Genomic DNA, 26524 nt, shown 5'->3' with positions numbered 1-26524 from the left:
TCGACGTATTGGCTGAAAAAATATGGGGTGGAAGTGCAGTACTGTCTACTGTAAATGATGTAACTGACAGATGCACATTTACATTTCATAGTACTTTAATTTCACTGTTCACAACTCCCCAATAATATACAGTTATATGGTCAGTGCACTATTGTTTAACTTTCGATAAGCCTCATTAATAGTTTGCAGGCAAACTTCCACATACTGCAACAATAGTTTACTATTGAATATCTATGAGCAGTAAAAACCTAATCACAAAGTTCACAGGTTGTGAAGAATAGAAAGGTACATATGGATCATATACTGTCATTGTTTTAACACATGACCTGATTGTGTTACACTTATTTCACGGATGCATTGTTGTTGATATAACCAAAACAGGTTCCTCGTCTGAAGTTCGGCCATGGACTGACTGTCTTGTGACCAATGCTTGGGCACTTATACATCCACACAATAATAGGTACTGGAACAACACATTGTTCAAAGTTAAATTTACAGAAATTACAATTAAAAATTAACTCATTAAATTAACTGAATATGTCGAAAAATTTGTTCCTTTAACAGTTTCTTCTACTACAAGTTAGGCCAAATTATTTGTTTAAATGATGACATTAACAGACATCATTATGCAAACAATACTTTTGACAAAACTGTTAATTACTTTGGAATTAATTAAGGGCTGGCTTTGCTAACATGTTTTCGAATAGAGCCAAATAAATATTTAAAGAATGCTATTGTTTTGTCTCCCAAATGTTTATAATTAGTACAGAATTTATATTTGTTTATAAGTCAACAACAGAATTTAAGTTACAAAACAATAACTGATTTCACCCTATAACAAAAGATACTAACTAGGAACAGTCAAAAGAATTAGAAAATCAATTACATACATAAAACTAAGCACAAGATTAGATCTGGTGTTATGTTCTTTAAAACTGAGGGCCAACCTTTCTCTATTATGAAAATGCAGATTATACTTGCATATGTTAATGGTAATTAGTTAAGAACAAAATGAATTTTAAGGAGGCAGATGGCAAACAAGAGGGGAAGTAAAATTATCCCAGCTTGCTTCGTCCCAATTAGAAGTATGAAATCAAACTGAACTTTTATTGTCACTCAAAAATACTTTCTCTTCACATTGGCAATACCAATGACACACGTTTTTTGCCACAGATGGAACAATCCTTGGACACCGACCAAAAGTACGCTATATCCCAGCCATTGCTCACCTTGTTCAACTGCAGCAAGCAAAAACATCTTCAGTTGAATGGACACCATAATGTTTTAGATTGAGATTATGAACACAATCAGTGCATATATTAGCATCTAGTGGCATTTCTCTGAAACTCCAGGCCATATCATTCTATCAAGGCACACGTCCTTCCTAGCATACCCGCTATATCATAATTTAGAACATTTTATAATCAGATTATAGAGCAATACTGTACCAAAACACAGCAAAAGACTGTAAGATTTTGTGATTATGTTGTGACTTGTTCCTTTTTGGTAAAATATTTGTATTGATAAATACAAATGATTCAAATCAGGTAGCTTATTTTTATTCACACTGTATTCTAGTATGTTATGTCATACCACTGATTGCAAATCTGACATGAAGACTTTCATGTGAGATTGTGTTACCATAGTGGCCAATATTTAAGTGTTGTTAGTTTTAATAGTGATTGATAACAAATGCATCATGTCCACTCTTTACAACGTAATGGTAATTTGGTGTTGCTTTTTATTTCATTTTCTGGCAGTATAGTAATTATGCCATGTGGTGTACAAATTGCTCGGTCTTAACTCTTGAGAATTTTGTTGTAAATGCAAGTAATCTTAAGATAAGAAATATTTTTTTAAAAATTTTGTTTCATAATAAAACTGTGTCACTTTGAGGAAAATGTCACAATTGACTGGATGACTTATTGTCAAAATATCTTGTCCTTTTTATTTCTATAAAGGTTCATGGACTTATGAAGATATCTCAAGTAAAACCAAGTGTAGAAATTCTGCAGAGCTTAGGCCTCTCTGAAAAACTTGCTGATGCAGATTACCCATTCACACTGGAGGGCCTCGTATCGTCTTGCTCTCATGGAGAAGGCAGATCAGCTCCTGACAGACAGTTTTATTATGTGAACTCGAGGCCATGTGAGCCAGCACAGGTAAGATGTGTGGTTTCTTGCTTTTTAGTAGCATGAAATATCATTAACAATAAATATCTTAAGATATATACTATTGTATTCTAAGTACAGTTGTATCCTTCATGTATAGTAGCAACTGGCGTCAGGAAGTCTGCCTTGTGTTTGAAATTGGAATACAGATCCCTCTTCCCCCACCCCTCTTCCCCCATCCCTCCCCCTTCCTATTCCCCCATCCCTCCCCCCTCCTCTTCCCCCATCCCTCCCCCCTCCTCTTCCCCCATCCCTCCCCCCTCCTCTTCCCCCATCCCTCCCCCCCTCCTCCTTCTCCTCCTCCTCCTCCTCCTCATTTGTCTTCATGTTTGTTTGTTTGTTTGTTTTCATTCAGTCATGTTTAGTACCTGTGAGAGATTGGAGATATTTCTTAGAAGCAAGTTTGCAGTGTGTTTCGTGATTTTGGACATTGGATCCATACAGCCAACAGTATATCAAACTGTTTGTGAAATATTGAAGGTGACTATGACCATACTGTCTTGCTGACAGTGCAGTCATGAGAGATAGAGCAGTAGTGCCTTTGTATGTGAATGGAGGAAGGAATCAGACTTTGCCTTATTGAGGGAGCACATGAAGTCATCTTGGGAAAACACTAATTTAAGTGGCTGGAAAGGGATTTTCAACTATTTGATGTGCATACAAGGTGTGATTGGAAAGTTTTAAGAAAGAATCCGCCACTGCTTGCTGGTTTGGTGGACAGGTACACAGGGTGGGGAGTGAGTCATTGCCTTGTCCCTGAACGCCCTCTGACAGGAAACTGTTTCCTTTATTCAGTTCGTTCTGGCAGTTGGTTGAGTGTGGGTCTGGTAGGGCTTGTTGCTGGATTCTGTCTGTGTGAAAATGGACGTAAAAATGCAACAACGAGTTTGTGTGAAATTTTGTTTTAAAACTGGGAAATCAGCTTCTGAGACTTACGATCTATTAAAAACAGCTTTTGGAGTTAATTGTATGAGCCAGTTAAATGTTTTTGTCTGGTTCAACAGATTTAAAAATGGCCATTTGAAGATGAACTACAGTATGGTCATCCTTCCACCCCCAAAATGAATGAAAATGTTGTGAAAGTTTGTGACTTAGTGCACTCTGATCACAGACTTACAATTAAGGAGATTGCTGATGAACTCAATTTAAGTTTCTGTGCAGTGCACTCAATTTTAACTGAAGATCTGAACATGCATCTAGTGTTCGCAAAATTCATTCCAAAAGTGTTGTCAAATGACCAGAGACAATACTGACTTGAAGTGTTCCAATAACTGATTAATCATACTAAAAATGACCCACATTTGTGAAATAGGGTAATTACAGGTGACGAATCATGGGTATATGGACATGATCCTGAAACCAAAGTGCAGTCTTCGCAGTGGAAGATTCCAGTTTCACCACTACCGAAAAAAGCACGGCAAAGTTGGTCGAAGGTGAAGACAATATTGGTGAATTTTTTTTTTTTTTTCCCCCCAGTTCTACCGGTATTGTGCATCATGAATTTACCCCTGGAGGACAGACAATTAACCGGGAATACTACAAATGTGTCCTTGAACGTTTGCACCAAAAGGTGCAGAAGAAAAGGCCTGCATTGTGGAAAGACACGAGTTGGGTGCTATTCCATGACAATGCTCTGGCTCATTGTGCCTTTTCCATCGTTGAATTTTTGACCAAATTCAAAATTCCTGTGCTTCCACTACTGCCATATTTCCCTGATTTGGCCCCTGTGGACTTCTATGTGTTTCCTAAACTGAAATTTTCACTGAAAGGGAAGCGATTAGACTTGATTGAAGACATCCAGGCAAAAAAATTCCAGGAATGTTTCCAAAAGTGGAAACACTGTTGGAGTCGGTGTGTTCAGTCAGAAGGGGACTATTTTGAAGGAGATGCATCACAATTACAAGCTCATTCTTAAAACTTTCCAATCACATCTTGTAAGTTAGAAACACAGGATCTGATTATAATGAAAAAATGGTTGAAAAAAATGGTAAAGTGTTGCATGTTTGTGGAGATGGGATGGAGAGAGAGAGAATGGGGTAGACACATTTACAGTTCAGTGGTAGGGGAAGGATAGATTCAATGTAGTATACATGAGATAAAATAGATGGTAGAATACATGGAAAATCACCATCATAAACGTTGGACAGGCATGACAAAGATGAAAAAGTGTCACATATGGCACTTCAAGACAAAGGTAAACATTTTCATTATTTCAGTGGTGTTAACACAACTGAAGTATTGACCATAATTATGGATATTGCTTAGGATATGTATATTATGTGGACATTCGTCAAGAACAGATGGACATCTCTCCACTTACCTCAGAGTCTTCTACTGTGCTTGGTGCAACCATCACCAGCCATAGATGTACATGGAGAAGCTGCACTGATGACAAACACCTATGTCATGTCTTCGATGGTGACAGTTGCTGTAAACTATCAGCACACTGTTGAAAAGGAGTAATCAATTTCATGTGATTCAGCTACCATTGGCACTGGAAGTTAGTGCCGAGGCACTCATAGATGACACAGAAACTGCAACTGAGGGTAGTAAAGCAAAAATATAAATTCTGAACTCTGTTTTTGAATGCTCTGTTACTAAGGAAGATACAGAAGTACTGTCCCAGGTTACCTCACACAGCACTGCAAAGAGGAGTAATAGAGGTATTACTGTCAGTGGCATTGTGAACCAGCTGAAACTGCTAAAATTGAACAAAGCTCGAGGGCACGATGGAATCCCTATCGGCTTCAGCACAGAACTTGTGGGTGAGTTAGCCCCTCTTTTAATCATAAACTACCACTGATCCCTGGAACAGAAACCTGCATCCAGTTGTTGGAAGGAAGCACAGGTCACATTCATCTGCAGGAAGAATGACAGAAGTTGCCCTCCAGACTATTGTCCAGTATTCTTGACATTTATTTTGTGGGAGTGTATGTTTGGGTGTCTGTGTCATTGTTTGTGAATGTCTGTACTTCTGCTAGAGAAAGAGCAAGAGCTCAAAAGATTTTGATGCCTCTGTGCACCACGCATAGGTCCATTGTAGGTAAGTGATTGCCTTTCCTCTATTGTATGCTTTTTTCCATCTAGGAATTTCCATTATTGTTCAATATAGCTTAGAACATTTACTGAGTGCAAATTTGATGAGGTATCTTAAACAGAACGGCCTCCATACGAATTCTCATGTAAGAGAGAAAAAAAAGAAAAATCAGTCCTTTGAAACACGGTTTGTGCTATCTCATATGCATCCTGAATCCTATGGATCAAAGCAGTCAGGTACCTGCAGTAATTCTAGACTTCCGAAAAGTATTTAATTCAGTGCCACCCATATGGTTATTATCAAAATTACAATCATATGCAGTATCAAGTGAAATTTATGACTGAAATCAAACAGCGAAAAATCCAGGATGGAATGTAACAATATTATGAAAAGGAAGTTGATACCATATGACGATGCTGAGTCACAGATAGGAACAACGAAAAGACTGTCACAATATAAGCTTTCAGCCATCAAGGCCTTTTGTGTGTGTCCAAGTGTGTCATCTATTTTTGACAAACACACACACACACACACACACACACACACACACATACGACTGCAGCCTCTGGGAGGAGTGTGTGTGTGTGTGTGTGTGTGTGTGTGTGTGTGTGTGTGTGCGTGCACTTGTGTCATCTATTTTCAACAGAGGCCTTGTTGGCTGAAAGCTTGTATTGTGACAGTTTTTTGTTGTGCCTATCTGTGATACAGCATCTCCGCTATGTGGTGAGTAGCAACTTTCCTTGTCATAATATTGTTGAAATTTATTACTAGATTGAGGATTTCTTGGCAGGAAGAGACAGCACATTTGTAGGGGTATGAAATGGAATGAACATATAAAATGGAGATGACAAGGCTTTCCCTTCCTAAAACCTGTATCTTTGAAAAATATTGTACACTTAAAGCTACATATTGATAATTTAAAAAAAATATTTCAGACCATCACACAAACAAAAGTGTCTATTTTTATGTGAAGAGTAGCTAAAACCTTTATCAGACACTTTTCCATTGGACTATAATAAAATTCTATCACAGACAAATGTCATAAACAAATAACTAGTGTCACAGTGCCAGTCTGGAATGGAAAATGTGATGTGACAGAATTCTTGCAGTATCAACCAGTTTGACTGCTTTGTCACACCATCAAGGTCTTTGAGCAGGTTATAGGCACCAGGCTCCACACAAGTTAGCCTGGGTTTATCAAAGGAACTGGAGCCACAGATGCCATTCAAGCCTCTGGGTTACTTATTGAGAAACACCTCTGAAGAACAAGGATATTCATATGTCATTCGTAGATCTGGAAAGGCCTTCGACTGTGTCCCACATGCATTATGATCTCACAATGTTGCTGAAGCCTACGTCCAATGGGTACAACTGCTGTATCAAAATGTCTCCAGCAATATCCGATGTGCAGTGGGAACATCATCTCCTTTTAATATTAGTGTCATAGTACATCAAGATACAGCACTGTCATCTCAGCTGTTTATCCTCTGTGTGGACACTGTGGTATACGACCTGTAGTCAACCTACCCTTGGTCACTCTTATATGATGACGTTTTACTGGCAAACAAACACCGTGAAGACCTCCAGGAACAGACGTAGTAATGGAATTGACTTTGTAAATTTGCCCTCCGACTGGATATCAAGTATACAGACTACAACGAGTGTGGTACTAAAACCAATGGGACCATCAGAATTGGTGTAGAAGATCTGAAGAAATTGGAGCAATTCAACTATCTTGTCTCACTTATAATCAGTGATGGTGAAAGTCTACTGGATATCTGTTAATACAGCCTCGATGAAATGGCAGCAGGTGACGGGTGTCCTTTGTGATCGCTGTATACCTTTAAGCATTAAGTCAAAGGTTTATAGGTCTGTAATATTCCCAGTCGCACTTTATGGCTTGGACTGTTAGTCAACGACAACGAAGCGTGAGCAGGCTCTTCACGTGATGGAAATTCATACACTCCAATGGTCCCTTGTGCTTAGCCGATATGACCATGCAATAAACGTCGACATTCGATGGCGACTTGGAGTTGTACCAGTCTCAGACTAACTATGAGAAAGCAGGTTATGATGATACAGACATGTCATGCGCAGATTCGTTGGCAAGAACAGCTATGAACCTGGATATAAATGGCTGACGACCTCATGGCAGGCCCAAGACATGATGAATGGATCGTATCAAGAAGGATATGGAATTCATCAGTGCCACCCGTGGAGAAGCCTTGACAGATCCAAATGGAGGCACATGTGTCAACAAGCAGACAGTGCTAGTGCGGGATAAGCTACGGAGGAGGAGAAGGAGAAATAACTTATTTTTCCCTTTACATTTGAGAAATTTCTACTTTATCGTTCCTCCATCATTTCAGAGTGTAGAGAACTGTGCTGTTAGTTCCACAAGTTTTGACAATAAATATCTTTAAACGTACGATTTAGTGTCAACACTAACTGGGCACGCTGGAGTTCTGAACTGGGCAGATATGTGATGTTAGTGACTCACTGTACATAGTGACCTAGTTCTATCAGCTGAAGAATCTTTCTGCATTTAAAATGGGCAAAGCATCCCTGTGAGTTTTAATGCTCTACTTTTCCATTAGGATAATATTGTTAGTATTAATTCAAAACACTTCCTGTTGATATGATTCATTTATACAAATGTGTAGTTTTCTGTAAACAAAGTGAAACAGAACAGAACTAGAAACCTGATGTTTTATATGAGAAAATATTAATTTTATTTGGCTATATACACTCCTGGAAATTGAAATAAGAACACCGTGAATTCATTGTCCCAGGAAGGGGAAACTTTATTGACACATTCCTGGGGTCAGATACATCACATGATCACACTGACAGAACCACAGGCACATAGACACAGGCAACAGAGCATGCACAATGTCAGCAATAGTACAGTGTATATCCACCTTTCGCAGCAATGCAGGCTGCTATTCTCCCATGGAGACGATCGTAGAGATGCTGGATGTAGTCCTGTGGAACGGCTTGCCATGCCATTTCCACCTGGCGCCTCAGTTGGACCAGCGTTCGTGCTGGACGTGCAGACCGCGTGAGACGACGCTTCATCCAGTCCCAAACATGCTCAATGGGGGACAGATCCGGAGATCTTGCTGGCCAGGGTAGTTGACTTACACCTTCTAGAGCACGTTGGGTGGCACGGGATACATGCGGACGTGCATTGTCCTGTTGGAACAGCAAGTTCCCTTGCCGGTCTAGGAATGGTAGAACGATGGGTTCGATGACGGTTTGGATGTACCGTGCACTATTCAGTGTCCCCTCGATGATCACCAGTGGTGTACTGCCAGTGTAGGAGATCGCTCCCCACACCATGATGCCGGGTGTTGGCCCTGTGTGCCTCGGTCGTATGCAGTCCTGATTGTGGCGCTCACCTGCACGGCGCCAAACAAGCATACGACCATCATTGGCACCAAGGCAGAAGCGACTCTCATCGCTGAAGACGACACGTCTCCATTCGTCCCTCCATTCACGCCTGTCGCGACACCACTGGAGGCGGGCTGCACGATGTTGGGGCGTGAGCGGAAGACGGCCTAACGGTGTGCGGGACCGTAGCCCAGCTTCATGGAGACGGTTGCGAATGGTCCTCGCCGATACCCCAGGAGCAACAGTGTCCCTAATTTGCTGGGAAGTGGCGGTGCGGTCCCCTACGGCACTGCGTAGGATCCTACGGTCTTGGCGTGCATCCGTGCGTCGCTGCGGTCCGGTCCCAGGTCGACGGGCACGTGCACCTTCCGCCGACCACTGGCGACAACATCGATGTACTGTGGAGACCTCACGCCCCACGTGTTGAGCAATTCGGCGGTACGTCCACCCGGCCTCCCGCATGCCCACTATACGCCCTCGCTCAAAGTCTGTCAACTGCACATACGGTTCACGTCCACGCTGTCGCGGCATGCTACCAGTGTTAAAGACTGCGATGGAGCTCCATATGCCACGGCAAACTGGCTGACACTGCCGGCGGCGGTGCACAAATGCTGCGCAGCTAGCGCCATTCGACGGCCAACACCGCAGTTCCTGGTGTGTCCGCTGTGCCGTGCGTGTGATCATTGCTTGTACAGCCCTCTCGCAGTGTCCGGAGCAAGTATGGTGGGTCTGACACACCGGTGTCAATGTGTTCTTTTTTCCATTTCCAGGAGTGTATATATCATTTGCTATATCAACAACTTGGTTCTCAGGTGTGCATATTTTTATTACGTCAAGGGTAAAAAATATAAAAAAGTGATCAACCCATAGAATGCTTTGAAATGTACAGTGTTTTACTCCTATGATCCTGCTATCTTCTTTAGACTTGTTAACCCAGCATACTCAGCCAGCTGCGAGGGCATGGACAAACACAGAGTCTGACAGAAATATTTCCTCCACCCTGATGAGGAATAAAATTAAAAAAAAAAAAAAAAAAAAGAAAAGAAAATACTGCACACTTGACTTCTTTAACAACAGTAAAGTAATTTGAGAAAAATGTCATTCACTGTAGTGCAAGTAATACATTTAAAGACAGTTATATGTTTGTATGAATATCTTTAAATGTGTGATTGTGTGTTGCCAACACTAATTGGGTATGCTGGAGTTCTGAATTGGCCAATATGTGTGGTGGAAGAGATGTGATGACTTGAGGTGATTCTGTATTGATTTATGGAGTGTAGATGTTTCTGGATGGGGAGTGTAACCACCGTGATATGGACTATGCCATTTACATCACACGGAGCAGGGAAGTGTATCATAGGTGCTGATCACTGTTAGACAGAATAACAAGTGAACCAGCCAGCTGGCAGGTTGTTATTTTTAGAATGGTGCTCTTGTTTATAATATATTGACTTTTCATCTCGCATAAAGTATATCACAGAAGCCCACAATATAGTCACATGACAAATGTTACTGAAAAAATTCGTGGCTGTGGAGCACAATTTATGTGGGATGCTTACAGAATAGATAGCATAAAATTTGATTATTGATTGTGGGAAGTTTGCAGCAGGGTGTTTGACAAACAGAAAGTATGAAATTATTTTCTGTACCAAGAATCCTAGTTAAGTAAGGGAAACAGAGATTCATTAATTAATTCATACATCATTTTTGTTTGATAAATTGTATTGCTAAGGGGAGCTTTCAGGAAGAAGGAATGAGACAAGTTATACATTAACAGGCTAGAGCTGCCACTGCTATTTCTGTAAAGTACACTAATAAATAATTAGTTCTTGCACTTTGTACTTCTAAGCAGCTGCTTTTGTCGACTTCTGCCTACACTTACTGTCAATGGATAATACAACTTTGAGAAATTCCACCTTATGGTAGTATTATCCCTAAAAGAATTAACTAGACTCAAGCCTGTAACAAAGTAACTGTTTATCAAAAGGAAGGTACAACATTAAGTCAAAGAATAAGCACACCATCATTGCAAAACACAGCGCCTCTGGCAGCTGGTGCTGTGAAAACATTTGCCAGCAGAATGTAAATACTCACTCGCAACACCACACAACACTGCACTATACTGAGAAGCAGTGGTCTTGGCTGCTACAGTGATGTTTTACCACAGATTTATTTGGAATGTCTTTTGTACTTGAATCAGATAGTTTAGATGATGTATGTTATGAAACATAAATCACCATTCAAAAATTCACAGTTCTGCGGCTAGACATTTATATCACTTTACTATTTTCAGAAAATGCTATCAACTGTCTAGGTATGGAAAAGTCAAAAAGCTATTTAATTTAATCAAATACTAACAAAGAGATAGAGGGGCTGGTCAGTATTTACCTCAGTTCAGTACAGCCAATAGATACACAAAACAGAACAGAAAATTTACGTATCCTAGTTTTCAGAACTTTGTTCCTTCGTCAGGGAGGAGATAGGGGAAAATGGGGATGAAGGGAAAGTGGATTCAGTTACTCACAACCCAGGTTATGAAGCAACAGGGGAAAGGTAAACAGGGAGGGTAGCAAAGATGGAGGCATGGGTATCAGAGGGAAGCCAAAGATATTCTACTGTAAGTACTGTGCCAGCTTCAGACCAAAGAGGATGCATACAGAAGTAAAGAAGTATATAGTATAAAGATGAACACAACTATGTAGGATGAAAATATGCATGAATGGCTAAAGAGGAAAGGGAAAGAGGATAGGACTGAAGAGTAAATGGAAGTGAGGTTGGTTAACGTAGGTTCAGTCCAGGGGGATGGCGGGATGAAAGGATGTGTTGGAGTGCAAGTTTCCATCTCTGCAGTTTTGGGGGACTGGTGTTGGGTGGGAGAAGCCAAATGGCACGTACAGTGTAGCAGGTTCCTAGGTCCCTAGAATTATGCTGGAGGGCATGCTGTGCTACTGGGTATTGGACATCTCCCCTAGGCGGACAGTTCGTCTGTGCGCGTTCATGCACTCAGCCAGTTTAGTTGTCGTCATCCCAATGTAAAAAGGCTGTGCGCTGTGCAGGCATGTCAGCTGATAAATGACATGTGTTGTTTCACATGTGACCCTGCCTTGAATTGTGTATGTTTTACCAGTAGCGGGGCTGGAGTAGGTGGTTGTGGGGGGATGCATGGCGCAGGTTTTGCAGCAGGGTCGGTTACAGGGGTAGGACCCGCTGGGTAGAGCAGGTGGTCTGGGAATATTGTAGGGTTTGACAAGGATGTTACAGAGGTTAGGGGGACGATGAAAGGCAACTCTGGGTGGTGTGGGGAGGATATTGTCAAGGGATGATCTCATTTCGGGGCTTGACTTGAGAAAGTCATATCCCTGGCGGAGTAATTTGTTGATGTATTCGAGGCCAGGATAATACTGGGTGACAAGGGGGATGCTTCTGTGTGGTCTGGGGGTAGGAACATTGTTGTTGGATGGGGAGGAATGTATTTCTCGGGAGATCTGTTTGTGGACAAGGTCTGCAGGATAGTTGTGGGAGAGGAAAGCACTGGTCAAGTTATTGGTGTAATTGTTGAGGGATTCATCACTGGAGCAGATACGTTTGCCATGAATACCTAGGCTGTAGGGACAGCACTGTTCATGATCCAAACAATTGATTATCTGTTGTGTTGACCTTTCTTTTTATTTTTTATTTTTTTCTGCAGCCATCCCCACAGACAAAAATCTAAGGTGTAATGTCCGGAGACCTTGGTGGCCAGAAACATGACTACTTCTGCTTCTGGGGAATGTTAGAGCTAGATGATGTGTCACCTGATGACTAGAATGTGTAGGAGCCCTGAAATGCTGGAAGAACATATCCATCCTTATAGCTGAAGGAACCTCTCCAACAATTCTGGAACCTCATTTTCAATCAAATCTAGATAACAGAACCGTGTAAGACAGTGGGGTAACACAACAGGCCCAGTCACCTGATTGTCTATCATAACACACCACACATTTACAGAGAAGCTTTCTTGGAAATTTGTCTCCACATTGGGATTATGGTTTTCGTTGGGCCTTTGATGTGATTTATAAGTGTGATTGATACTATTGCAAGTGAAAGTAACTTCATCAGTCAACAGTATTAATGGAATTACTTGCCAATGTGTAATTTGCCAGTGAAAAAATTTCAGTAGTCTACCTTCTCAAAGATGCTGAATCCACTGTAAATTATGTGGATTGAGGTTCTGCATACTTAATGCACACCATATTCTTCTGTGTGGAGCACTGGTACATGTAGACATTCAATATGTGCCTGTTGAAGGCCTATATTGTATCAACAGAATAATGTTTTCGACTTTTTCCATGCTTTGTGTGTGTGCATGATCAGATGAGGGATAACTGCTGGGCACTGCACCAATCTCACACACAAGTAAATACTCTTAAACCTGATGCTCTGGGTTAGGAAATCATGTACTGTATTCTCTTCAGTCAGCAGCAGCATTTCCATTACAAAACTCCTACACATATGCCACATGAGCATACTCAGCATTTGTAAATAATTGTGGCATGATTAAGCAAATTGGTAGAATTGATTAACAGATCACAACCACATTTAAAAAATTCAGCTACGCAAACTCACACACAACTTCAACTTCAAACAAAAATGACAGTTGATAAAGAAACCCACAGCAACTGAAGTACCAGCATATGAAATGAAAACTTATCTCTGTAACTGATAAAAAATAGATATGTGTTATAAGAAATGTTTTATTCAAATTAGTCTATACTACTCTCTTGTAAAATATGTACTATTTCTCCTGAAACAATTGTAAAAGCAAAAATCATAGCTAAGTTGCGAATGCATTACTCACTTACATTCTTGATTGTTATCCTTCTTTATATGATCTATGGAATGGATAGAATATTGTCTCATTTATCTGACAATGAGCAGAACTTGTTAACTATCTCTTAGTGTATCTCCCATAAAGGATTCTCCACAGAGAAAGCAGTAGAAGACATCAGAATAGAAATCATAACGTGAGTTGAACAAAAACAACTATCCCATTAGCGTATTCTGTTACCTTACCAAGGTCTTTGATTTTATGAGCCACAGAATTCTCCTTGGGAAACTAAAGGGCTATGCCATAAATGGCATGTTTGTGCATTGATGGACTCTATGATGACAAAATGTGTTACAGGGATGACCTCGGATTGAAGGAACATAATGAGGGGTCCCACATTGATCGGTACCTATTCTACTTTAATGATCTTCCAATGATTTTTGGATAGTTCAAAAGCTGTAATGTTACTGATGGCAAAAGCATACTAATCTTCAATCCAAATTTAACCGAGTGAGGTGGCGCAGTGGTTAGCACACTGGACTCGCATTTGGGAGGACGATGGTTCAAACCCACATCCAGACATCGTGATTTAGGTTTTCCATGATTTCCCTAAATCGCTTCAGGCAAATGCTGGGATGGTTCCTTTGAAAGGGTAGAGCCGACTTCCTTCACCAATCCAATGGGACTGATGACCTCACTGTTTGGTCCCCTGCGCCAAATCAGCCGACCAGTCCAAATTCAAGCCTTCCAGGCACAGCTCAGATAATAGCTGAAGTGACCTATGACAATTTCACAGCAAATAGTATATTTTTTAATCTTACCAATACTTATGCAGTTTCAAACAAGCAAGAAAGACTGCTACCGCCAGAAGTAGACATGAATGGTGAATGAAACACAATGTAAAATGCCTTGGGGCTCAAGTGCACAGTACGTTAAGACAGTTGGTACACAAAATTCACTCAAGTTTATTTCAGCATGTTTTGCTATTAGAAGTAGGTCTCATTGTGTTGGTCTACAGACAAGAAGGTTTGCTTGGTTTGTATATTTGCCGTATTGAATAGTCTTCTGGAACAATGTACGTAAAATGAATAAAGTTTTTACTTGGAAAAAGTAAGTAGGGGAAATACTTGTCAAGTAGATAACTAATCATCATACAGAGTTCTCTTTAACAACGAGAATACTCAATTTCTGAATATATAATTTAATTGAATAGATAAATAATCTACTCGCTAAGTGATGGTAGGAAAACACATGTATAAAGGTATTTAAATTTGCAAGCTTCTTGAGCCATTGGCCCCTCCTTGTGACTGAAGTGTTGAAGGAGAAGGAAGACGAGTTAAGGAAAAGGGCTGGAGTGGTTTATGAAATGAGGAGAGTTGGGAAAGTCACCCAGAACCCCAGGTCAAGGAGACTTACTGGACACAATGGGAATGACAGACCGATTATTGGGAACTGCTTGGAATGGGATTTTCTCAGAACTCCGCAGGAGGGAACTGGCGTTACAACATGTCCTTGTTTCTCGCAACCCATTTCACCCTACATTAATTTCTTTGGTCTCAGCATTTCTTCACAGTAACTATTCCTTTCTTCATTCACTTTTGGTTTTCTATATCTTTCATTTTCTGACCTGCATATTGCCCCTGCCCCCGCCCTCTAATCTCTACTATGTACAATGCACTTGTCTTTCTGCTCTTATTGACTCATCCACAATGTTTGGGCAGTAATCCCTGTCTTGCGTATTACCCTATCTTCTACCTTTAAGCTCTCAGGTTTTCAAATCTCATCCAGTGCAGCCCCCAGCTGTCAGTCTTTCCTCCTTGCCCCATCCAGTAAGTTTCCCCATAACTGGGATTCTGGACAGATTTCCAAAATTCTCCTTATTTCCTAAACTTCACTAGTCCTTTTCCTTTACCTCTTTTCCTTCTCCTTCAACCCTTATTTATCCAGTTACATTATCGAGTTCTCTGTAAGGATCTCAGAATTCTCACAGTCATTTCTCAACACATTTACACCTTAGTAATCTTCGCTGCTGATAACATAAATCAATTTTAATTGAACTCTGACTTTCAAAATCACGTTATAAAATAAAACACTTTTATCGAGCAGGTTTTGCCTCCTTGTCTAGGATTTGGAGTGGAGTTACGTAAGATAAAGTTGTCATAAAACTGAAGGTTGATTTGAACACTACATTGTTTTTCTAGGCATGGTACTATTGAAGGGTGTTGTAACTGCAACCAGGACAGTCGCAGGGTAGCAATGATGGAAAGTGCGGCGGGACCTGCAGAGTGGCCCGCGAACAACAACACAATGGAAGAGGACGGACACAACCAACGAAGGACTGAACGAATACAACAAGACCAAACAACAGAGTCACAAGGAAACAAACATGTCCACTCGTACACGAACCAGGAAGTAAGCAGTCTAGCACAAAGCGAGGTGTAAACTGACGTAAGCGAGATTAGACTGACTGGCTGAGCGAGATGCCGGCACTTAAGTACGCTATCAGGGGCGCCACTATTGGCCACTGGGACCACATGTTCAACTGTGGCACCCTCACACTAAAAGTGGGCCGGGAGGCGCGCGCCATCACAACTTATGGTGCGATGGTGCAGAGACCTCTATGGGTCTTCGACATCCATGATGCCTGGCGCGGATTCAAATTCCGCGGCGCGCGGTACCAGAGAGGGGGCAACTGTATCCTAGCTTGCCTCTGACCTTTGAATAGACTTACCCAGCCAGTTATAGGGGGACTTACAATTTAACATGGGCTCTGAACTGCATTGCAACTCAGAAATATGAAGTCAACATAACCTTTCAGTAATTTGGTTGAAATAACATTCTAGGCAGAAAAGTTACTGCCTTTCAGTGGCCTAATTATTTTTGTGATCCCTGCAAGAGAGTTATTAAAACTAATGACTGCCTGATTATCTAATGAATTTCAGTATAAACCTAAGAGATGTGGTTGTAGATGAGAAACTTATTTCTATTCAATGCATACTCTTGTAAGATTACTCACTGAATTAGTCAACAATAATTTGGGTCTACCTCAATCTCATTGCAACTAATATCTGAGAGTTGCAGGTCATTTGCTTTATTGAGTATTCATTTCATTTCAAATAATACTCCTACCTGCCTGCATTAAATCTCTCTCTTACTGGCACAAGATATTTTGATTCTAGATATTTGCCACCCTTTGTCTCAGATTGCACTGCTTTTATCCCTGACTCTCTGTGAAGAAAAACTGTAACCACAGTGTTGTACAGTATTATGAGCTCATATCTATTTTATGAAAGACAGTTAGTAATCTCTGTTGTGCTGCCCATCTGTTCTTGATTAGAATGCTGCTGTGAGGAGCAAATGAGACCTGGGAATTAATAAATCTAAAGGTCTCATTTAGTACTGTCAGAGATAAATTCAGTCTTGAAATCACAACGTAAAATGATTTCCGGGGAATTTCTGCTAAATTACTTTAATTGCGTACTGAACTTTAAAACTCTTTCTGTTGGGGGACTGTATATAGCCAGAGGTGCTATCTCGTATGTTCTAGACCTACTGAAACACAGTACTTGAAAAACTGTTTACTGTAGTGTATGTGTTGGCCTACAGACTTTATTCCACTTTCCATGTATACAGCCACTCACAAACATCCCCTGGGAGGGATGACAAGAACACATTGCCCTCAACATGCTGAAAAATCTTAACAACCTTAGTCCATGTGATACTAAAATACTCCTGGTAATTTGTTGTATCAGTGAGGACTTGAAACACATTGTTGACATTTGAAATTTGGGGGCTGGTTGACTATGAGCCAAACAACAGTGAAAATTAAAATGAAGCTTCATCTGCTAAGAGACTGTGTTTCTGTGGATTGTGATTTATTCGTCTCATAACATACATAATCAAAGTCATTTGATTCAGGTACAGTAAACACATCAAAAAAATTGTTGTAAAACTTCACCAGAAGTGCAGAATTGCTGATGTCAATAACAGTATCATAACAACAAACAATTTTGTTGTATATGCAGTGTGTCCTAGGAGGAATGGTCAATATTCAGAAATATGACAGCAAGAATCATTTGAAGCAAAAAGGTGTGATAAACATGGGCTCTAAGATGCATACCTTAAGACCTATGAGCACTTCTTAATCTTTGGTACTGTCAAACAAATCTCTTCTTCTGCAAGCTTTTTATTTTCCATATTCTGGAAGATGGTAGTACGGACCAAAAGAAGAAAAATATGTCCGCTAAATGTGGGCTCCAGAGTACATGCCTTAAAAGTTATGAGCACTTTTTCATCTTCACTACTGTGAAACAAATCTCCTGTACTCAACAAGTACTCATAGCTCTCAAGGTATGCATTATAGATCCCATGTTCGCTAGACTTTTTTGCTTTGAATCATGGTTCCTGTCACATTCCTGCATGTTGATCAAACATCATGGGACACCTTGTATTAAAAAGCTAGATGTTGCTGATTATTATTTCATCCTCCATGAATTATTCTACAGCAGAGTAGCATTTCTCACACATAATTTGCTGTGGCCTTATTTTTAGGGTATCTGGCTTTATATTAAGTATATTTTCATGTATTACTTTGTAATGTGTTTTCATCCCAATATGCTGTATAATCTGTTCGTATAATTTAAAGTGATAAGTGGAAAGCATAAAATTCTCATGTATTGTGAGGATTTTTGCAGTGTTCGGTTTCAACCTGTTTAACTGGAACCAGTTTTCTAGGGCATCGAGTGTGCTCACAATAGATATCAGAATTTAATTATTTATATTTTTGAGTAAGTCATTTACTTGGAATAGAAACATGATTGCCCCTAAAGTGAAGCACTGAGGTAAACCTTGAGATGATGTACTCCATTTAGAAAGATAATTTACTGAGTTTGAAGTTACAGCTACACTTTGTTTTTTGTTCTGCACATGTAGTATAAGTCATTGCAGAGCATTGCCCTTAATTCCATATATATCTGATTTGTAGATAAACAAGCCATGTTTACTGCATCAAAGGCTTTTGTAAGATCTCAGAAGATACTTGTAAATTTAAGCGTATGACCTAATACTTCGCCTATCAAAAACATTCATAGCTTCTGTTGTGTTATTTCTTGTCATAATCTGAATTGGTTACTTACGGTAATATGTTTACAGTAAAATTTTGAGACTGTTTATAGGTACTTTAAATGGAATTGGAAGGAAGATAACAGGTGATAGTTCTTCATATCTTCCCTCGACCCTTTGTACAACAGACGTCTGACTTCTGTAAACTTCAGCATATCAGGAAAGCATCCCTGTTCAAAAGATTGGCTGAAGTGTTAGTGGGGTTGCCATTATGTGATAACTGCTTTAATGACTTCAGTAGATATCCCATCCCATCTGGCTGAGTTTTTGTTTTTTAATATTGTTATAACATTTTCCACATCCGGTATCAAATATTCAGCTACTTGGTGAAATCGAAAGGGATCCTATATTGAAATATCTTGGAACACAGTTGATGGAAAAGGCAGTACAGACATGTTTCCAGCGTCTCGGCCATAGACTGCTGATATTTGTTGAATGTCTGTCAGGTTAATGAATGCTTTTTATTTTCGGTAAATAGGAAGTAAATGTTCCTTTTCTGTCTTACCTGAACTTAAAAAAAAAGAAGCATGAAGAAAAGGCAGACAAGAACTGATTTGTATTCTTTCAAGTGTTATCAGGAATAATCATGATACCATGTTTATGGCATCTTAAAACAGCACTATTACATGAGAAATTTTGTACTTTCAGGTGATGAAAGTAGTGAATGATGTTTATCACGTGTTCAACAAAAAGCAGTACCCATTTGTTTTTATGAATATAAAAATGGAGAAAGATAATGTTGATGTGAATCTAACTCCTGACAAGAGGCAAGTTTTGCTGAACCAAGAAAAACTTCTATTGGCATCTATAAAGGTAACGTAAGACCCACCAAATCTGTTACTACTGTAGGCATTTTTTTTTTATGTGTAGCGGAACAGTGTAGTTAATTGTGATATTTGTAATACTGTGTAAATACATTAAAAATAGATGATGAAATCCGATTTATTTTTTAAATTATATCTCACAAAAAATGGGTGTTATGAACCATAATGAAACCTTTATCAATAGCCTCTCAATCTTAGTGGCCAGACACAGTGGTTTTGTGTGTGTGTGTGTGTGTGTGTGTGAGAGAGAGAGAGAGAGAGAGAGAGAGAGAGAGAGTTGTGCTTGTGTGCTTTTCATAGCATTGTTGCTATTTCAGGGTGGATTTTTCACAGGAAATTGTAATTGCCCTCTTAGTCAAAACTTTCTGATATATATGATTCACATTCAACTATACCTAGGACAAAATTTGTCCTGATCCCTGCTTGATCCATCGTTATTCCCATAGAATTGCTTTCGTCAGTTATTCCGGGAAAAATCTTGCATTCAGCGTGGCATAACGATTTTTGCTCTAGTGTTTCTACTATACTCTTGATTTAACACCTGCTGAATCACAAGCACTTAATTTGCTCAATGTTAATAACTTTACCATTATCCTTTACATTTTTTCACTGAGGATGGATGGAAGAGAGTTTGTACTATCTGTTTTTTTATTGAAATAGGCAAATTTTCTCAGCTGAAGAAGTTTGCAGGCATAATACTTTGTGCAGCAGTAGACACAACATTGTGGGAGCTGACAATAATAATAAATAATGTCATGTGACGAGGGCCTCCCGTCGGGTAGACCGTTTGTCTGGTGCAAGTCTTTCGATTTGATGCCACTTCGGCGACTTGCACATTGATGGGGATGAAATGGTGATGATTAGGACAAAACAACACCCAGTCACTGAGCAGAGACAATCTCCGACCCAGGCTAGGAATTGAACCTGGTCCCTAAGGATGGCCAGTCCGTTGCACTGACCTCTCAGCTAATGGGGGCGGACGGAGCTGACAATGCCAAAGATATATTGCTTGCAGAAGCAGTGCCCAGTCCTGCCCACTGGCTGTCAAATTCCAACTAATTTAAACAGGCCTATAGTTAGATGTTCCATGAACCATATTCACAGTAGACGTTATGATGCGGAAACTTATCAGTGGAGAAAAATATTTCCTAGACAATTAAAAACCATATACATTGATATGGCTACATGCTGGCTGTTTACAGGTTTGTAATTGACCTCATATTTATATTCTAGAACTCCTTATTGATATATAAGGTCTTCCTAAGGGGGAACAAATGCTATCAACTTTTTAAAAAAACTTCTGCTGTCTCTCAGTCTTTTTATTTTCCTGGTCAGATTGTCAAAGAGTTTTGTAGTTGCATGTTTCCACTCTTTTTCTGTATCAACGTTAGATTCACCAGAGGGAAGTGCTTTACATTCTATTAGTGTATTTGGGAATAATTCTATTACTGTCAGTCAGCAATGCATTGTTACTGAAAAATTATTTCAGTCAATAAATGTGCTATGAAGGTGATTGCTTAAACAGATCCTACCTCAAACATAATTCTGATTAATTTCTTTTCTGCAACAAATACTTCTTGCCTAAGTGAGGAGCTACTCATCAATATTATACCATAAGACATCAGGGAACAAAGTATGCCAAATATGTTAACTTACTCATTTCTATATCCCCAAAGTTGGCAATTATTGCTGTGGTAAAAGTAGCTGAGCCTAAATGTTTTGCAGATTTACTATATGGTTTTTACAGTTTAATTTTTCATCAGCAAGTATCTTCAAAAACCTAGAACTTCGTATGCTGTTTCATTATTTTCTGTTAGTACACTATATTAATAGGAGATGGGAGTGTTTCTGACAGCCAAAACTGGACGAGCTGTGGTTTTTTCAAAGGTAGCCTATTTATACAAAACCCGTTAATAGCTTTAACAAATACATAATTTGCTATTTTTAATGTTATTGCTTTTTTTGTCATCTTGGGCATTAATAACTGCTTCAGCTGTATTTAGTCCTTTATTACTGGATCGCTACCATTTTCATGGCACTAAAAGTCACATCTTCAGGTGAACATATGATTAAAACATTAGAGTGGGAAAGATCGGAATCTTTTTACCCAACATTCGTTGTCCGGCAAACAAAACACCGCTAAAAGACAGTATGTCATTGATTTAAAACTACCAGATTCCAATATAATGGATGGATCCAAAACAGATCATACCATAATGATCCATTGGTAAGTGGAAAATAAATGAAAATTATTAAGACCTAATTTTGGGCCAGGATGAAAAAACCAAGAAGCGATTGCCGCACAGTGGATGGATGCACGACCTAGAGAAAATCGCCAAGGAAATAGCAGCAGCACAGCAAGCCTGGTAATGAACAATATTTTGTCACTCATGATAGGCTGCATTGTCCTAAACGGTGCGCCATTTGCCGCCAGTGCCACAAAATGGGCCACATTGCTCCTGTTTGTAATGCAAAATTCCAACAGCCCATTGCAGACACTTTCATGGATGTCAGTTGTATATCAGCAATCTCCATTGCACTCAATAAGCTTTTTGTTGATGTCAAGGTTTGTCAGAAGGTTTTGCACATGCAAGTCGACTCAACTCCCAAACGTACATGGACTTGGGTTCTCCCTCTTTAGCGCCAGTGTGATGTACATTAGTCACCTACAATAAACAAAGCATTCCAATTTCAGGTAGTTTCTCAGTCCTAGACACGTGTAAGTCTGTAGTTCATCCACTGTCTTTTCTGGTGGTGAACAATGCATACACCTAAAATTTGTTTGGTTTGTACACTTTTAACCTTTTCAGATTTACTATTGCTGATGAAGTTAATCTTGTCTCTGATCAATTACCATACACACAACTCAGCTCTTTATGCTCTTAATTTTCCACCTTGTTTTCTGCGGGCTTGTGTTGTGCAGTAATTATTAAAATCTTATCTTCACGATCCCTGTGTGAGTGATACATAGGGGGTTGTTGTATATCCCTAGAGTAATCATTTAAAGCTGGTTATTGAAACTTTGTTAACAGACTTTCTCGGGATAGTTTACATCTGCCTCCAAGAGTCTTCCATTTCAGTTCCTTCAATATCTCTGTGACACTCTCCTATGGATTAAACAAACCTGTGGCCATCTGTGGTGCCCTTATCTGTACACGTTCAGTATCCCGTGTTAGTTGTATCTGGTACAGGTCTCACACTTGACTTGACTTACTTGACTTATTTCCTGTTGGATCATAGGGTAGCAGTAAAGACCTTCTATCTGGTTCTGTTGGCAGCCAAACATTTCACTTCACTTCATGTTTTACCAGCTTTCAGAGCTTCTTCTTCCACCGTTCTTTTCCATGTCTTTTTCAGGCGGCCACATCTACATGTTCCTTGTGGGTTCCAATCCAGTGCTGCCTTTACAACAGCTCCTTGTTGTTTGCGTATTGTGTGACCAATCCACCTCAATTTTCTTTCCTTTATTTGTTCACGGATTGGTCGCTGGCTTGTCATCTCCCACAATTCTTCATTTGATATAACATCTGTCCACCTCACATTTATAATTTGCCAAAGACACCAGTTTATGAAGACTTGCAGCTGGTTTACAATCATGTTTGTTACCTTCCAGGTTTCCCAACTATGCAGGAGGACTGACTTTATGTTGCTATTGAACAAGCGCAGCTTGGTTCGTCTTGAGATGTTCTTATTACACCAGACAGGGTACAGTTGTATAAAGGCTCCATTTGCCTTCCGTATCCAACTATTTATATCCTCCTTGACCCCTCCATCTTTACAGATGGTACTCCCTAGATATACAAAGGAGTCTGCTTTTTCTGATTCCTTTCCATACCCTGTTAGCTTTGCTTGATATTCAGATCGCATTCTCACTTCCTTAGTTTTCTGAACATTTATTAAGTCCTGCAATTTTTGTTTCCTCTTTCAGTCTTTCAAACTTTTCTTCCATGTCTTGCAATCTTTGTGAGAGCAGGCTGATATCATCAGCAAAGTCAAGGTCTTCAAGCCTGTCTTGCATTCCCCACTGAATACCTCTTCTCCTACCATCAACAACTCTTTTCATTAAGCTGTCCAGTACCAACAAGAACAAGGTAGGTGACAGTATACACCCCTGCCTTACCCCAGCATTTGTTTGGATAGATTCAGTAAGTTTCCCATTGCGTAGCACCCTACATTCATATCCATCATACATGGCTTCAATAATATTTGTTATCTTTGATGGTATTCCATATTCTCCCAAGGTATGCCACATAATGCTGCTATTAAGAGAGTCAAATGCCTTTTCAAAATCAACAAATGTAAGGTAGAGTGTTCTGCCTTCTGCACTCTTCTCATGTATTATACGCAGTGTGTTGATGAGATTGACACAACTTCTGTGCTCTCTAAATCCAGCTTGCTCTTTTCTCAGTTGTGCCTCGACTGAGTCCTTGATACGAATTAGCATCAATCTACAGAGTACTTTACTTGGTACAGATAGGAGGGTGCTGCCTCACCAGTTATTACAGTTGGTTGTATCCCCTTTCTTTGGCAACTTAATAATCAGCTTTTCTTTCCAATCCATTTGTATTTTCTCTTCTGACCATATCTTCTCAAACAGTGGATGCAGTAGATTTACGGTGGTGTCAGTGTCTGCTTTTAGCACCTCAGGTGCAATATTATCCATTCCTGGAGCCTTCCCGTTCTTTATCTGTTTGAGAGCTATTTTAATTTAACTCTTAGATGGTGTGTTTACATTGATTCTGTCACTGGCATCCGGAAAATTCCATTGCCTCTCCCTCTCTTCAGGTTGCTCTCTGTTTAATACATCAGAAAAATGTTCTCTCCATCTTCTAAGTTGCTCTTTTTCTGTCGTCAGCAGTCGACCCTCCTTGCTTTTCACAGGTCTGTTCTTGTTGAAACCTTTTTTGGACAACATTCTAGTGATGCGATACAGTTCTTCTGCATCACTCCTTGCTGCAGCAGTCTCTGCCCTCAGGATCCAATGCATGCAAACCTCCACGCCCGCACGGACAGTGCTACTGTAAGGTGGTGTCCCATGAGGGGGACAGGTCTCACACACTTGAGCCATATTCTAGGCTGGGTCACACGAGTGATGTGTAAGGAATCGCTTTAGTAGACTGATTGCACTTCCCCAGTATTCTACCAATAAACCAAAATCTACCACCTGCTTCAACTACGACTGAACCTATGGGATCATTCCACTTCGTGTACTTACAAAGTGTTGCACCCAGATATTTGTATGAGTTGACTGATTCCAACAGTGACTCTTTGATATTATAGTTATAGGATACTACGTTTCTTCATTTTGTGAAGTGCTCTATTTTACATTTCTGAACATTTGGAGGAAGTTGTCAATCTTTGCACCATGTTGAAATCTTATCAAGATCTGACTGGATAATTATGCAGCTTGTCTCAGATTGTACTTCATTATAGATAACTGCATCATCTGTAAAAAGCTTGATTTTACTACTAACATTGTCTGCAAGGTCATTAATATACAACATAAACAGCAAGGGTCCCAACACACTTCCCTGGTGCACACCCAAAGTTACTTCTACATCTGACGATGACTCTCCATCCAAGATAACATGCTGTGTCATCCCTACCATAAAATCCTCAGTCCAGTCACAAATTTCACTTGATACCTCATATGATCATACTTTTGAGTGTAGGTGCTGTACTGAGTCAAATGCTTTTTGAAAATCAAGAAACACTGCATCTACCTGGTTGCCTTGATCCAAATTTTTCAGTATATTGCAAGAAAAGTGCAAGTTGGATTTCACATGATTGATGTTTTCGAAAACCATGCTTGTTGGCATTGAGGAGTCATTCTGTTCATAATATCTCATTATGTTTGAGCTTAGAATATGTTCTAAGATTCTATAACAAATCAATGTCAACGATATTGAGCTGTAGTTTTGTGGATCACCTCTACTACCCTTCTTCTAGATGGGTGTGACATGTGCCTTTTTCTAAGAACTGAGCACCATTTTATGTTCAAGGGATCTACGATAGATTATAGTTAGAAGAGGGGCCAACTTGGCCGCAAATTCAGTATAGAATCCGACAGGGATTCCATTGGGGCCTGGAGCTTTCTTCAGTTTTAATGATTTCAACTGTTTCACAACACCACTGACACTAATGCTTATTTCATTCATATTTTCAGTAGTATGAGGATTAAACTGGGTCAATTATCCTGGGTTTTCATTTTTTAAAGGAACATTTGAAAACAGAGTAAAGCATTTCAGCTTTTGCCTTGTTGCCCTCAATTTCAGTTCCTGTTTCATTCGCTAGGGAGTGAACACTAACTTTGGTGTCACTAACAGCCTTTACATACAACCATAATTTCTGTGGATTTTGTGAAATGTCATTTGATAATATTCTGCTCTGGTAGTCATTGAAGGCATCACACTCTCTTGACAGCCAAACATGTTTCATTCAGCATCTCTCTTTCTATAGCCCTACACTTTGCTTTACACCTATTGTGCAGTAATCTCTGTTTCTTTAGAAGTATCTTTACATCAACTGTATACAAGAGGTCCCCTACCATTATGAACTGTTCTACTGGGTACATGTCTATCCAGTGGGTGGTTAACTATTCTTCGAAACATGAGCCAGAGTTCCTTTACATGCTCCTGACCTGTGTTGAAAGTTTCAAGTTCCTCACAAGACATTACTGATTTTTTATCTAGTTTATTGAACTGATATAGCTTTCTGCTTGTTTTAGTCATCCTTTGTACTTTGGTAATAATTGTTGCCACAATCGCGTCATGGTCACTGATACCAGTTTTGATGTGGACAACTCAGAGGTATCAGGTCTATTTGTTGCCATTAGAGCCAATATATTTCCATCATGAGTGGAGTTCCTAACTATCTTTTCTAGATAGTTTTCAGAGAAGGCATTTAGTAAAGTTTCACAGGATGTCTTATCAAAGCAGAATTGTAATTCTCTCAATTAATTGTTGGATGATTAAAGTCACCACTGATTATTGCGGTATGATTGGGGAATTTACATACAAGTGAAATGAGGTTTTCTCTGAAGTTTTTGGTTGCATCAGGAGATGAGTCAGATGGGCGATAGAAGGATCCAATTATCGTTTTATACCTGCCCCTGATACTGTCTCTTGCGCAAACAATCTCACATGCAGCTTCAGTTTCTATCTCGGTAGAT

The 26524-nt window shown here is 39.8% G+C and overlaps 1 protein-coding gene across 2 annotated transcripts in view; it reads left to right on the top strand.

Moving 5' to 3' along the window:
- The window catches only part of LOC126252772 (mismatch repair endonuclease PMS2), a 160097-nt gene that overhangs the window by 57686 nt on the left and 75887 nt on the right, over positions 1-26524 (top strand). For both annotated transcript variants that reach the window (XM_049953699.1, XM_049953701.1), the window contains 2 exons: positions 1962-2162; positions 19178-19342. In XM_049953699.1, coding sequence (XP_049809656.1) covers positions 1962-2162; positions 19178-19342 — 366 coding nt within the window. The remainder of the gene's footprint in view (positions 1-1961; positions 2163-19177; positions 19343-26524) is intronic.

This window comes from Schistocerca nitens, chromosome 4 (genome assembly GCF_023898315.1).
Source record: "Schistocerca nitens isolate TAMUIC-IGC-003100 chromosome 4, iqSchNite1.1, whole genome shotgun sequence".
In the NCBI taxonomy this organism is placed as follows: Eukaryota; Metazoa; Arthropoda; class Insecta; order Orthoptera; family Acrididae; genus Schistocerca; species Schistocerca nitens.
This window is presented reverse-complemented; position numbering and strand designations above follow the sequence as displayed.